The 14,101-nt window shown below is 43.8% G+C and overlaps 1 protein-coding gene across 2 annotated transcripts in view; it reads left to right on the top strand.

The window, feature by feature from the left end:
* Positions 1 to 11,963, top strand: part of LOC117381215 (NACHT, LRR and PYD domains-containing protein 3-like) — an 81,297-nt gene extending 69,334 nt beyond the window's left edge. Inside the window, exons 2-10 of one of the 2 annotated variants that reach the window (XM_055226606.1) lie at positions 502 to 632; positions 1,269 to 1,367; positions 1,431 to 1,500; positions 1,601 to 1,805; positions 1,893 to 3,675; positions 6,013 to 6,186; positions 6,342 to 6,515; positions 8,414 to 8,457; positions 9,363 to 11,963. In XM_055226606.1, the coding sequence (XP_055082581.1) occupies positions 517 to 632; positions 1,269 to 1,367; positions 1,431 to 1,500; positions 1,601 to 1,805; positions 1,893 to 3,675; positions 6,013 to 6,186; positions 6,342 to 6,515; positions 8,414 to 8,457; positions 9,363 to 9,916 (3,219 nt within the window). In that variant the 5' untranslated portion in view covers positions 502 to 516 and the 3' untranslated portion in view covers positions 9,917 to 11,963. The remainder of the gene's footprint in view (positions 1 to 501; positions 633 to 1,268; positions 1,368 to 1,430; positions 1,501 to 1,600; positions 1,806 to 1,892; positions 3,676 to 6,012; positions 6,187 to 6,341; positions 6,516 to 8,413; positions 8,458 to 9,362) is intronic. The other variant, XM_055226604.1, reaches the window with a different exon arrangement.
* Positions 11,964 to 14,101: the final 2,138 nt, after the last annotated feature.

Below are 14,101 nucleotides of genomic sequence, written 5' to 3'. Positions count from 1 at the left end.
ACTCTGCATCAATGCACCAGGGAGTGACTTTTCTGCTCTAAACTCACATTGTTGAATATTTCTTTTTTTTAAACACTTTTTATGAACTGTTTTTATAATTATTATTGTTTATTTTTCCTTCAGATCAGACTATCTTTTTCCCATGTTTTTAATAGAACTTATTAATAACTTCTTATCTAATTTTTCTTCAGATGGTGTTAATCATTCATTATCTAATATGTGGAGTGTTTTCTTTGTGGCCCATGTCTTTATAAATCAGATATAAGTAAAAGTCTGAGTTCTGATTACTGTTTGTTTGATGGAAGGTCATTTTGTGTTTTTGTTTCTTCTCAATGTGAACATTTCATTGTACAGTTGTATTTCATAAATGTTTAGCTCTTTTGGCGTCTCCTTCTTTACATTTTGATGTGAAAGTTTCTTTATGGAGACACTTGACAAAACTACATGAGATGAACCATGTGAGCAGTGGGCGGGGCTAAACAGTGTGATGTCATTCTGTAGGACTCTGGACTGAGCATGGATCAGAGAGAGACCAGAGAGGACGCAGCCCCTCCCACCACCAGCAGGGCGGCGCTGGAGAGTGAACGCTCTATTGGACGACTGATTGAATTTAAAAAGGAGCATGGTCCACAGTGAGTCTGAGCCAAAGATTAGATCTGCCTGTTGGAGTGTGTTTACATGCACAGAAGAAATCTGACCACAAACACCAGGTTTACATGTGTCGGGTCATTGTAGGATTAGGGTCAAACTCAACTGATTTTAGTCTTCACTGATCTTTGTCGTTGCTGCGTTTCTTTGACCTTTTTAATCTATTTTCTTCTTTAACACATGAGGTGTAAAAATCTGAATGAAATCACATCAGATTTTACTGTTTTAAGTCACATTTGAATAATCTGACAACTGTAGAAATCAGATTATGATCAGATTTTAAGTGTGCATTTAAACACAGACACTGAAGGATTTTAAGAGTGAAAACGTTTAACAAACATCCATTACATTCAGTGTCACTCTCAGGCCTCGACCTGGACCAGAGTCTGGACATGAACAACTTTGAGGTTTAAAATAAAAACATGTTAACAATAGAATGAATTTAGATAAATAATGAAAGAGAAAATACTTTGTAAAATGTGGTGTTTCTTTGTTCAAACTGTGGCACTGCAGCGTCTGTGGTGAGGGCCTCATGAACACTTTGTACAAGTATCAGACCTGAGTCATAACAGTCCCATGTGTTTTACTGTGACTGAAGTGTGTTTTCTTCTGTGTCTCAGGATCCACCAGAAACATCCTCCATCTGAACCTGGTCCCATCTGTGAGTCCCTCAGGAGTGACTGGTCTATGGAAAGTCCACCTGTTTTTGCCAATGACCCGTGAGTTTCCATTGAATAAAACAATTGAAATGAACATAAGTGTTTGATGAGTCTCTCTCACAGAGTGGAGCAGCAGGGTCCAGAGGTCTCCAATGGTCAGCACCATCAGACACAGCTGGACTCCATATTTAAGGTCTGTCACTAAAGTTTGTAAATGTTCAGATGAATGAGAACTTGTTCCACACAGATCTGACACTGACTGCATTTGTGTTGTTTATAATGTGTCTGTTCAGCTTCTGGAGGAGGACATCTTCACTTTTGTCCAGAAGGAGCTGAAGAAGCTCCACAAGGTTCTGAGTACAGATTACCCAGAATTCTTAGAGCCTGTGGAGGATGAGGATGAAGAGCAGAGGAGCAGCAGTGAGGCTGTTCTGAAGATCACACTGAACTTCCTGAGGAGGATGAATAAGAAGGAGCTGGCTGAGCGTCTGTGGAGCAGTGGGACCATTTAACACATTTAACAAGGTGCTCACAGTCGTTTTATATTCTCTGAGACTCAGGCCTGTATCTGTTGTCTTCATTCAGGGACTTATTCTGGAGTTTATCGACGTAAACTTAAGTCTAACCTGCAGCAGAAGTTTGAGTGTGTGTTTGAGGGCATCGCTAAAGCAGGAAACCCCACCCTTCTGAATCAGATCTACACAGAGCTCTACATCACAGAGGGAGGGTCTTCAGAGGTCAACCAGGAACATGAGGTCAGACACATGGAAACAGCCTCCAGGAAACCAGACCAGGCAGAGACACCCATCACATGTGAAGACATGTTTAAAGGCCCAGCTCACACACATGGACCAATCAGAACAGTGCTGACAAAGGGAGTGGCTGGCATCGGGAAAACAGTGCTCACTCAGAAGTTCAGTCTGGACTGGGCTGAAGGCAAAGCCAACCAGGACATACACCTGCTGTTCCCGTTCACTTTCAGAGCACTCAATGTGCTGAAGGAGAGAAGCTTCAGCTTGGTGACACTTGTTCATCACTTCTTTAGTCAAACACAAACAGAACTCTGCAGCTTTGAAGACCTCCAGGTGCTCTTCATCGTTGACGGTCTGGACGAGTGCAGACTTCCTCTGGACTTCACCAAAACCAAGGCCCTGTCCGACCCCACAGAGTCCACCTCACTGCACGTGCTGCTGGTAAACCTCATCAGGGGGAGCCTGCTTCCCTCCGCTCGCCTCTGGATAACCACACGGCCTGCTGCGGCCAATCAGATCCCTGCTGAGTGCATCTCCATGGTGACAGAGGTCAGAGGGTTCACCGACCCCCAGAAGGAGGAGTACTTCAGGAAGAGGTTCAGAGACGAGGCCGACACAATCATCTCCCACATCAAGACGTCCAGAAGCCTCCACATCATGTGCTACATGCCAATCTTCTGCTGGATCGCTGCCACAGTCCTGGAGCATGTGTTGAAAAGCAGAGAGAGAGGAGAGCTGCCCAAGACCCTGACTCAGATGTACATCCACTTCCTGGTGGTTCAGGCCAAAGTGAAGAACATCAAGTATGAAGGAGGATCTGAGACAGACCCACACTGGAGTCCAGAGACCAGGAAGATGGTGGAGTCTCTGGGAAAACTGGCCTTTGAGCAGCTGCAGAAAGGAAACCTGATCTTCTATGACTGTGACCTGAGCGAGTGTGGGCTGGATGCTGCAGCGGCCTCAGTGTACTCTGGAGTGTTCACACAGGTCTTTAGGGAGGAGCCAGGCCTGTACCAGAACAAGGTCTACTGCTTCATCCATCTGAGTGTGCAGGAGTTTCTGGCTGCTCTTCACGTCCATCAGACCTTCATCAATACTTGGATCAACCTGCTCTCAGAGAAACAAACATCACGGTCAAATATTTTTAGAAGGAATTCAGTCCAGTTTTACCAGAAAGCTGTGGACCAGGCCTTGCAGAGTCCAAATGGACACCTGGACCTGCTTCTCCGCTTCCTCCTGGGTCTTTCACTGTCGACCAATCAGAGCCTTCTACAAGGTCTGCTGAAACAGACAGGAAGTAGCTCCCAGACCAATAAGAAAACAGCTGAGTACATCAAGAATAAGCTGAGTGAGGATGTGTCTGCAGAGAGGAGCATCAGCCTCCTCCACTGTCTGAATGAACTGAATGAGCGTTCTCTGGTGGAGCAGATCCAACAGTACCTGAGGTCAGGACGTCTGTCTGAAGGTGGACTGTCTCCTGCTCAGTGGTCAGCTCTGGCCTTCATCTTACTGTCATCAGAAGAAGATCTGGAGCAGTTTGAGCTGAAGAAATACTCTGCTTCAGAGGAGGCGCTCCTGAGGCTGCTGCCAGTGGTCAAGGCCTCCGACAAAGCTTTGTGAGTAACTTTTGTTTAACAGAGGATGGTTTGATGGTTCCTCCCCTTCCTGAATTGCCACCTTAATGTGTTGGAGGTGTTTGAGCGCCCGACTGATCCTGGGAACTATGTTGTCGGGGGCTTCATACCCCTGGTAGGGTCACCCATGGCAAACAGGTTCAGGGAGACGGGTCAGACTAAGAGCAGTTCAGCAGCCCCTTATGAAAAGAGTAAAATCAAGGCCAGCTGCGTCGCCCGGACCGGCGTTACCGGGGCCCCATCCTGGAGCCAGGCCTGGGGTGGGTTCTCGACAGCGAGCGCCTAGTGGCCAGGCCTCTTCTCACGGGGCCCGGCCGGGCTCAGCCCGAAGGAGTAACGCCCGGTGAACGAGAGGGTCGCGTCCCTGCGGCTTCGGGTCGGGGACAGGTCTCTTGCTGTTGTGTCAGCGTACGGGCCAAACAGCAGTGCAGAGTACCTGGCCTTCTTGAAGTCCTTGGGAGGGGTACTAGACAGTGCCCCGACCGGGGACTCCGTTGTTTTCCTGGGGGACTTCAACGCCCATGTGGGTAATGACAGTGACACCTGGAGGGGCGTGATTGGGAAGAACGGCCTCCCTGATCTGAACCCGAGCGGTGTTTTGTTATTGGACTTCTGTTCTAGTTTGTCCATAACGAACACCATGTTCGAGCACAAGGGTGTCCATCGGTGCACGTGGCACCAGGACATCCTAAGTCGGAGTTCGATGATCGACTTTGTTGTCATGTCATCTGATCTTCAGCTGCGTGTCTTGGACTCTCGGTTGAAGAGAGGGGCTGAGCTGTCAACCGATCACCACCTGGTGGTGAGTTGGATCCGCTAGCGGAGGAGGAAGCCAGACAGACCTAGCAGGCCCAAGTGCATCGTAATGGTCTGTTGGGAACGCCTGGCAGAACCTTCTGTCAGGGGGGTCTTCAACTCTCCCGAACTTCTCCCTGATCCCGGGGGAGGCTGGGGACATGGACTCCGAGTGGGCCATGTTCTCCACCTCTATTGTCGATGCGGCCGCTCGTAGTTGTGGTCGTAAGGTCTGTGGTGCTTGTCGCTGCGGCAATCCCCGAACCTGGTGGTGGACACCGGAAGTAAGGGATCCCTTCAAGCTGAAGAAGGAGCCCTATAGAGCCTTGTTGGCTTGTGGGACTCCTGAGGCAGCGGGTAAGTACAGGCGGGCCAAGCGTGCTGCGGCTCTTTCGGTCACAGAGGCAAAAACTTGGGGTTTAGATTTGTCCTGTGTGTGATGTTTTGTGAATCTGGAGAAGGCATTTGACCGTGTCCCTCATGGTGTCCTTTGGGGGGTGCTCTGGGAGTATGGGGTCCGGGTTTCTTTACTAAGGGCTGTCCAGTCCCTGTATGACTGGAGCAGGAGCTGTGTTCATTGCCGGCAGTAAGTCAGACCTGTTCCCGGTGCATGTTGGACTCCACCAGGGCTGCCCTTTGTCACCGGTTCTGTTTATTATATTTATGGACAGAATTTCTTTATGCAGCCAGGGGCCGGAGGGGGCCTGGTTTGGGAACCACAGGATCTCATCTCTGCTGTTTGCGGATGTTGTCCTGATGGCTTCATCGCACCAGGACCTGCAGCACTGGGGCGTTTCGCAGCCGAGTGTGAAGCGGCTGAGATGAAAATCAGCTCCTCCGCCATGGTTCTAGAATGGAAAAAGGTGGCTTGCCCTCTCCGGGTGGGTGGTGAGTCCCTGCCTCAAGTGGAGGAGTTCAAGTATCTCTGGGTCTTGTTCACAAGTGAGGGAAGGATGAAGTGTGAGATTGACAGGTGCATCGGTGCAGCGTCTGCAGTGATGCGGTCGATTTACTGGTCAATCTACGTTCCTGCCCTCACCTATGGTCATGAGCTCTGGGTAATGACTGAAAGGACAAGATCGCGGATACAAGCGGCTGAAATGGGTTTCCTCCGCAGGGTGGCTGGGCGCACCTTTAGGGATAGGGTGAGGAGCTCAGTCACATGGGAGGAGCTCGGAGTAGAGCAGCTGCTCCTACACGTTGAGAGGAACCAGCTGATGTGGCTCGGGAATCTGCTCAGGATGCCTCCTGGACGCCTCCCTAGGGAGGTGTTCTGGGCATGTCCCACCGGGAGGAGGCCCCAGGGAAGACCCAGGACACGCTGGAGGGACTATGTCTCTCGGCTGGCCTGGGAATGCCTTGGGGTCCCACTGGAGGAGCTGGAGGACATGTCTGGGGTGAGGGAAGTCTGGGAGTCCCTGCTTAGACTGCTGCCCCTGCGACCCGGCCCCGGATAAGTGGAAGAAAATGGATGGATTGATGGTTTGATTCAACTTCTACATGAACAATGTTTTCTCTCTTCAGACTGAGCAGCTGTAACCTGTCAGAGAGAAGCTGTGAAGCTCTGTCCTCAGTCCTCAGCTCCCAGTCCTCTAGTCTGACAGTCCTGGATCTCAGTCTCAACGACTTGAAGGACTCAGGGCTGAAGATGTTGTCTGTTGGTCTGAAGAGTCCTCACTGTAAACTGAAACAGCTCAGGTCAGAGGGGTTAATATTACTCACTGATATTACATAACCTGCTTTGGAAAAGAACATTTGATAACAGTAACATAAATATATGGGACGTTTTTTTCTCATTTGGATTGATTGTTTATCATTTGGATTGATTGTTACCAATGAATGTGTCTCTTCAGACTGTCAGGTTGTCTGGTCTCAGAGGAAGGCTGTACTTCTCTGGCCTCAGCTCTGAGGTCCAACTCCTCCCATCTGACAGAACTGGACCTCACCTACAACCACCCAGGAGACACAGGAATAAAGCTCCTGTCTGCTCTACAGAAGGACCCTCACTGCGCACTGGACACTCTCAGGTTTGGACTACTCTTATAAATACTCACACACAAAAAAAAAAAAAAAAAAAAAAAAATGTAAGAGCAAACTTCAAACTGACTTCAGACTCAAGACTAAGATTAATCTGAACTAAATCATGATTGAAAATAAGAAGTGCTTTCTATCCAATTAAAATAGATTTTAGAACCACCAGAGGAAGTCCATGTACCACAGTTTGAGAACCACTGTCAGAGTCTACATAACAACAAAGGAGACCTACTCTGCAAAAATTACTTTTTCTTTTTTTTTTTTTTACTTATATTTTATTGTTTTCAAACAAAGATACAAAAACATAACAAAATAACAGTGAACAATCAGTCAGCTGTCATTTAAATACAATATCCATTTTTCCCAGTGTTCTTGATATTTTTCTCTTTGTAACCTTAGAATATATGTAAACCTCTCCATAACTCAAATTTCTTCCACAATGTCCTTCTAATTGCCCAGCGTACGGGGGTCTTCCTTATGCCGTTTGCGGGTAATGGCTTTTTTTGATGCTGCCAATAATATCTTGAATAAATAATAGTCCTTTTTTGGGAAGTGTGCTTTAGTGGTTAGCCCAAAATACATCGTTATGCATGTTCTTGGTAATGTGTAGCCAAATATTTTCTCCACTTCCTTGCCCAAAGCATCCCAAAATTGTGACACCTTGTTGCACTGCCAAAACGCATGTGCCCCACATTATACTCCCCACATCGTCTCCAACATGGCTGATCCATAGATAGTGATGCTTTTTTAGTTTTTGGTGTGATGAAAAATCTGATTATGTTCTTCCAGCAGAAGATTCTCCAATTTGTTGAGTTAGTTGAGGTTATCTCATTTTGACAAATTTTGTACCATTTTTCATCACTTATTTCTTCTTTAATTTCTTTCGGCCCTTTTATCACTAATGTATAACAATGTATTTTTCCTGTTGACCCCCAAACCTTTAGATATAATTTTTGCACTCTTGTTCTTATACGCATCCCAAAGCATTGCAGTGATTATATTTAATTCACTCGGGAGGTCCGGTCTGATCACTTTTTGATAATAATCTCTATGTGCTTTATATTTTGGAAACTCACCAACTCCCCTTCCTTAATAAACGTTCCCATGATGTTCAGTCCTTTATTTGCCCACTCTTTAAACTTGGTATTCATAATTCCTGGTTTAAAATTTGTATCATATGCTAGCCAACTCAAAAGTCTAGTTTCTTTCTCCAATTTGAATTTTCTTACAAATTTGAACCAGACGTCCAGCGCGAATTTGGTTATGGAATCTAATGTAGTTTCATTTTCTTTAAACATTCTTTTGTTTGCAATCATAGCTTGTACACGGTAAACAATATTCAACGCAATTTGTTTCCACTTAGCCATGCATTCAGAGTCAAAAATCACTTTTAACTATGTTGTAATTGTTTTAATCCACACACTCAGAGTTGTATTTAGAGTGATTCATGAATGTTTGAATGATCTTTATTCTCCTGTATTCAAGACGTCATGGCTCCGATCTGCCTCCTTTTTTCACACCACGGCGACTCACTGCTCTGGATTTATTTATCACAAATGAAAAAAAAAAAAAAAACTGCTTCTCATTAGTGTGAACTACATTTAAATCTATCCAGAGGTGAGGCTCCTTTGTTGTGATGATGTTTCTGGTGACGTATAATAAAGGGACATGTGTGAATCAGTTCTTAAAACCTCATTGGTCTCCAAAATTTTACAACCCAGAAGTCAGTGGATTTGTTTCTTTTATTCTTCCATCCACTTTCTTTTGTTTTATCATTATAATGATCCACTGGTGAAAGAGATTATCACTTTACACTAGACAAAAGTACAATATGTCGTCTTTATTCTCACACAAACTCTTCTGACACTCTCTGATGTGGTGTTTCCTTTAGACTGAGACCTGCTGGAGAACGATGGATGAATCCGATCAGGAGATGTAAGTCTGACTTACTCCATTTAACACTGATTAGTTTTATGATTTTATTTGTCTCACACAAACAACACTTCAATGTGGAACATGGTTATTATGATTTAAATTATTGTGTTTTTACGAGTTTCAAAAAAAGCATCATGGGACCTGGAGCATGTCTCATCTGTCAGTCAGACTGAGACTCACTGGCCCCTCCCCCTCGACTCTCTCTCCTCTGTGGGTGTGGCCTCAGACTGTGTGAATCCAGAGTTCTTCTTAAAGCAGATCCTGAAGAGTCCAGTCTGGAGCTGTGTAACTGCACTCATGTTTCAGCTCAAACACAACAGTGATCTTCATTCTTCTTCTGGAGACAGTGGATTTAAACCAATCCCCTGTTCTCCTCTGAGCTGTGCCTCTGCTGCCTCCTCCTCATCACTAGAACAACAACAGACACACAAACACTGGCAAAAGGACAGAAGCTGTGAACAAGCTCCTGAAACACAGAGCCACATGTCTCAGCCCCTGTGTGCACCAAGCCCCATCAGAACTACTGCTGCTGGAGCAAAGGAGGAGCAAAGGAGGAGCAAAGGAGGAGCAAAGGAGGAGCAAAGGAGGAGCAAAGGAGGAGCAAAGGAGGAGCAAAGGAGGAGCAAAGGAGGAGCCCTGGAGCCACACTGACACAGGCACGGCTGTTGGACACAGGTCTACACACAAGCACAAGTGACTGTGGATTCATATAGAGACATTTTAAAGGAGAAAGTCTGTGTCATGGAGCACAGAGGAGTGTAGGAGGAGCACAGGAGGAGCACAGAGGAGTAAATAATTCTTTTTAAATCATATTCCATGAATAGATTGACCCATATTAAACTATAATTAAATCTGTGTCTCCACATGGGACTAACTGCTGCTGTGTTGTGTCTTCTCTCCATCAGATTTCTGTGATCTCACTCTGGATCCAAACACAGCTCACAGAAAACTCAAACTGTCTGACAACAACAAGAAGGTGACACGTGTGAGAGAGGAGCAGCCGTATCCAGATCATCAGGACAGATTTGAGAACTGGCCTCAGATTCTGTGTTCCACTGGTCTGACTGGTCGCTGTTACTGGGAGGTCCAGTGGAGTGGAAGGGTTTATATATCAGTGTCTTACAGAGGAATCAGAAGAAAAGGAGACAGTGACAGTGGATTTGGAAGCAATGATCAGTCCTGGAGTCTGCTCTGTTCTAAACATGGTTTTTATGTTTGGCATAATAACAAAGACATCTCCCTCCCTCAGCCATGGTCCTCCTCTTCTGGGAGAGTCGCAGTGTTTGTGGACTGTCCTGCTGGCTCTCTGTCCTTCTACACAGTCTCCTCTGACCAACTGACCCACCTCCACACCTTCAACACCACATTCACTCACACTCTGATCCCTGGGTTTAGGCTCCGGCCTGAAGACTCCTCAGTGTGTGTGTGTGCTCCGACAGACTCGCCCTCCTCTGTGTAAAATACAACAGTCAAATCTGTAGAAAAATCACTTTGTAAATGTTTTATTTTGACTTGATTTGAGCAGAGATTTCTTTTCTGATGTGTTATTTCCTCTCAAAGACAAACTGCAGACATCAGCCTCACACTAGTGTCTGTACTGAACAAATCACTGTGTTCAATATGGACGTAATGGAAATTTAAATATTGTGTCATTATTTTACCTTTTAGAAATCACATGGTCTCGTAACTAAAACTAATTTGGTTTGGTCGTCAAAGACAGTGTGAGAAAAACCTTTCATGTCAACCCTTTTGTTCCCTCTTGGTGGCTAGACTTGTTAAGACGTGTTGTAATGCAAGTGAAAGTGGATGCAACCAGACCATACAGTCGGCCTTCAATCCCTCCCTATTGACCCCCTGAGGGGACCCAGCTCATGAATGTGTCCAGGAGCTAGTCCGGCCAACACCTCAGCAGAAGTACCACACTCTCTCCCCTGAAGTGTTGCACATCTAGTATTGTTTCTACTCCACATGCTACTTCACACCTTGTATTGTCTCTACTCCAAATGTTACCTCCTGAGGGGAACCGGCTCCCGAATGTCTCCAGGAGTCGGTCTGACCACCCCTCAATGGAAGTGTCACATGCTTACTTTGAAATGTATGTCCTCTGGTCATCTCAACCTATATAAACTGGGTGCTTTCCAGCATTCAGGGTCTGACTTAAGGGGGAGATGCTGTCGGACCTATTTCTTGCAAGAAATAAACTCTTGTCTATGCTTCAACATTCACCAGAGCCTGCAAAAGGAGTCTTATTTCCACGACAAAGGACTTTCCAAACTCATAAACAGGCACCACATGCAGTAAGTGTACAGTCTGTATATGTGCTACTTTGGTCCTTGTTTGTTTGATTGGGTTCAATACTCCCATAAGAAAGTATGTTGTATTTTTATGTTCTGAGGCAGTGTTTTTGTCCAATAAGAAGGAGGAGGAGACACAGTGGTGTAGACCATAGTAATTAGTACATGTGGTCTTTTATCAATCAAAATTTTCTGCATTTAAATGAAGAAAAAACAGAATATATTTTGTTTGGTGATTCTGTCCCCTTAAATCTTGGCTCACTGACCTCAAGGCTCAGACCAACTGTTAAAAATCTCGGGGTCATTCTTGACAACGCTTTAAAATTTGACAAACAAATTGACAGCGTGGTCAGAGCAAGCTTTTTTCAGCTACGTCTTTTAACAAACGTTAAGCCATTTTTAAACTGCAATGACCTTGAGAAAACGATTCATGCTTTTATCAACTCTAGAATAGATTATTGTAACTCACTTTATATTGGTGTCTCTCAGTCGTCCCTGAGTTGCCTCCAACTTGTGCAAAATGCTGCAGCACGATTTTTAACCAACACATCCAGACGCCAACACATCACCCCAGTCCTTTATTCACTCCATTGGCTTCCTGTTACTTTTAGAGTTGATTTTAAAATTTTACTTTTTGTTTTTAAAGTTCTTAATGGCCTCGCCCTGCCCTACTTGGCTGAACTGTTGGTCCGAAATTCAAACCGGGCCTTGAGGTCATTGGATCAACTCCTTTTGGAAGTTCCAAAAACTAAATACAAACACTGGGGTGATCGGGCTTTCTCTGTGGCTGGGCCCAAACTCTGGAACAAACTGCCTCCTGATGTGCGCACCATTACTGACTTCGGTCTTTTTAAATCCAGGCTTAAAACATATTTATTCAGATTGGCCTTCAACACCTAGTAATGTTGTGACACATTATCATTATTTATATTTTGTTGTATTAATCTATTTTATTCTATTTTATTCTCCTATTTTACTGTTTTAGTATGATTTTAACTTGTTTTAATTTGATTTTACTGGGAAGCACTTTGGTCACCTTGAGTGTTGTAAAGTGCTCTATAAATAAATGTTGATTGATTGATTGATTATCAACCTTTCTTCAACTTGGAGAAGCCGACCAGAGCCACACCAAACAAACTAAACCATGAACTCATATAAACCGATGGAAATATGAGTCTTGTGTTTTCAGCCACAAATAAAAGACAAAAGTTCAAACATAAGTAATGTGCTCATTATTTTTCCTAAGGTTTGTGAATGTGATATAAACATTGAATTACTTTTCATGGCATACCAAAAACACGGGGAAAGATTTGGTTGTTTGTTTGTCATCAAATAGAAAATAACATGCTATGATGCTAACAACGCTAACATGTGTGTGCAGATCCAGAGGCTGAATAAACCCCAGAGCCTCTGTGTCAGACGTCATCACATCTGAACAACTGCAGCAGCTCCTTCACACAATGGCACCACCAACAGGATGAATGGAGTAGGATCCTGTTCGTGACGCCATTCTGACATTTAACTCAGTTAGGGTTAGGGTCTGTATATATATATATATATATATATATATATATATATATATATATATATATGAATGAATGAATGAATGAATGAATAGTTTATTATTGTGTCTTGCATACAAAGAATGCCGAGCCCAAATGGGCTTATAAGACACCATTAACAAAAATACAATAGTCCAATAGTCCAGACGTGTATACAACAAACAAAAACAAAAACAAAACAAAACAACAATAAACTCATTTAAACAAACTCATTTGCCGCTTCTTCCAGGCTTTACATAAAAATAAAACCAACTTATAAACATTAGAATTAAACAACCATTTCATTTTGCTGTCATCATCACACCAGAACATTTCAAGACATTGAGTGAACATTTCATCAAATAAAGGATTTCTAAATTCATTGTAAAATGGACAATGCAACAGAAAATGAGCTTCACTTTCTACTTCGCCCAACTCACATAAACCACAAAGTCTTTCTTCTTCAGGGGTTTGAGAGAATCTCCCAGTTCTTAATGGCCCATATATATATATATATATATATATATATATATATATATATATATATATATATATATATATATATATATATATATATATATATATATATATAAACTGAGTTAAATGGACTATCAAAGGGCTTGGTGTGTTTTAACAGACAGATTTACTTAATCCCTGAGTTCTCTAAATATGAAACAATAAATTGCTCTCTCCAAATGTAAACATACTGGTGGGTGGTACTGACAAAAATGAATAGCTTGTTGTATTTTTTGATTATATTCAGACAGTAAATAACGTTATATGAATGTTTATAAGCCTGAACTAACAGGTATCTGTCTTATTACTTTTCTCCTATGAACCTCAAAGTTATTCTAAAACACTTGGGCATCTGCAGTGGACCTCATGAACAAAGACACGGTACTTTAGGCACGATGGAGGCTCCTGGATATCCATGTAAATCACAGTTCTTCTTGTTAGATTCAAAAATACAATCACATCATCGCGTATAAAACAACATATTTTGACGTAATTTTCAAAATCTTTTCAGACTGATGAGGAAATCCTGGACATGTCCGGATACAGGTCTAAGGAGAACATCACTGAGAAGTTTGGTTCACTTGGCCACATTATGGAGGTGTGTAAGAAAACGACACCTGAAAATGAAGCCTGTAAATGCCCAGACTAATCTATTGATGACTTGTTTCTAGACCAAGTATAAGTTATCGAGCCTGGAGGAGGACAAAGATGTACACGCTGCCACACTCCTGCTCCATAAGACGCTGGAACCTGATTTACACAAAAGAATTACTCCAGCACAAATCCTACGACATCGGGGATTTGGAGTTCTTGCCTATCGGAGGTGTTGTTTGCTTACAACACCACACCTCATCAGTCGACTGGAGAATCTCTTTATTTCTTAATGTTTGGACAATAACCACGGCTTCTAATTGATTTCTTTCTTGGACAAGTACCAGAGCCCTTGGCAGGGAATGTCAATGACTGGAAAAAGGAGCATCAAGCCCGGCTGCAAGTTGCTTTTGAAGGGGCTCGAGCTCACTTGAAGGCTGCTGCAGATCGCAGAAAGGCTAACCAATGACAAAGTTTTGAAAGAAGCCCCTCTCCAAGAAGGTCAGCTGGTGCTTTTGCGTGACCATGGCATCAGAGATCGGCAGAAAACTCAGGACTTTTGGAGTCCGGTGACTTATCAGGTCATACAGGCACCAGAACAGGAAAGTTCGGTCTATACTGTGGCAGCTGGCGAGGACCATAGTAAAGTCAAAAGGTACATCGCTCCTTGCTGAAAGCTTTGGTTAGCCTTGGTAAACCAGG

Source organism: Periophthalmus magnuspinnatus, chromosome 14, assembly GCF_009829125.3.
Source record: "Periophthalmus magnuspinnatus isolate fPerMag1 chromosome 14, fPerMag1.2.pri, whole genome shotgun sequence".
Classification (NCBI taxonomy): Eukaryota; Metazoa; Chordata; class Actinopteri; order Gobiiformes; family Gobiidae; genus Periophthalmus; species Periophthalmus magnuspinnatus.
Note: the sequence above shows the minus strand (reverse complement) of the source record. Positions and strands in the feature narration are given on the sequence as shown.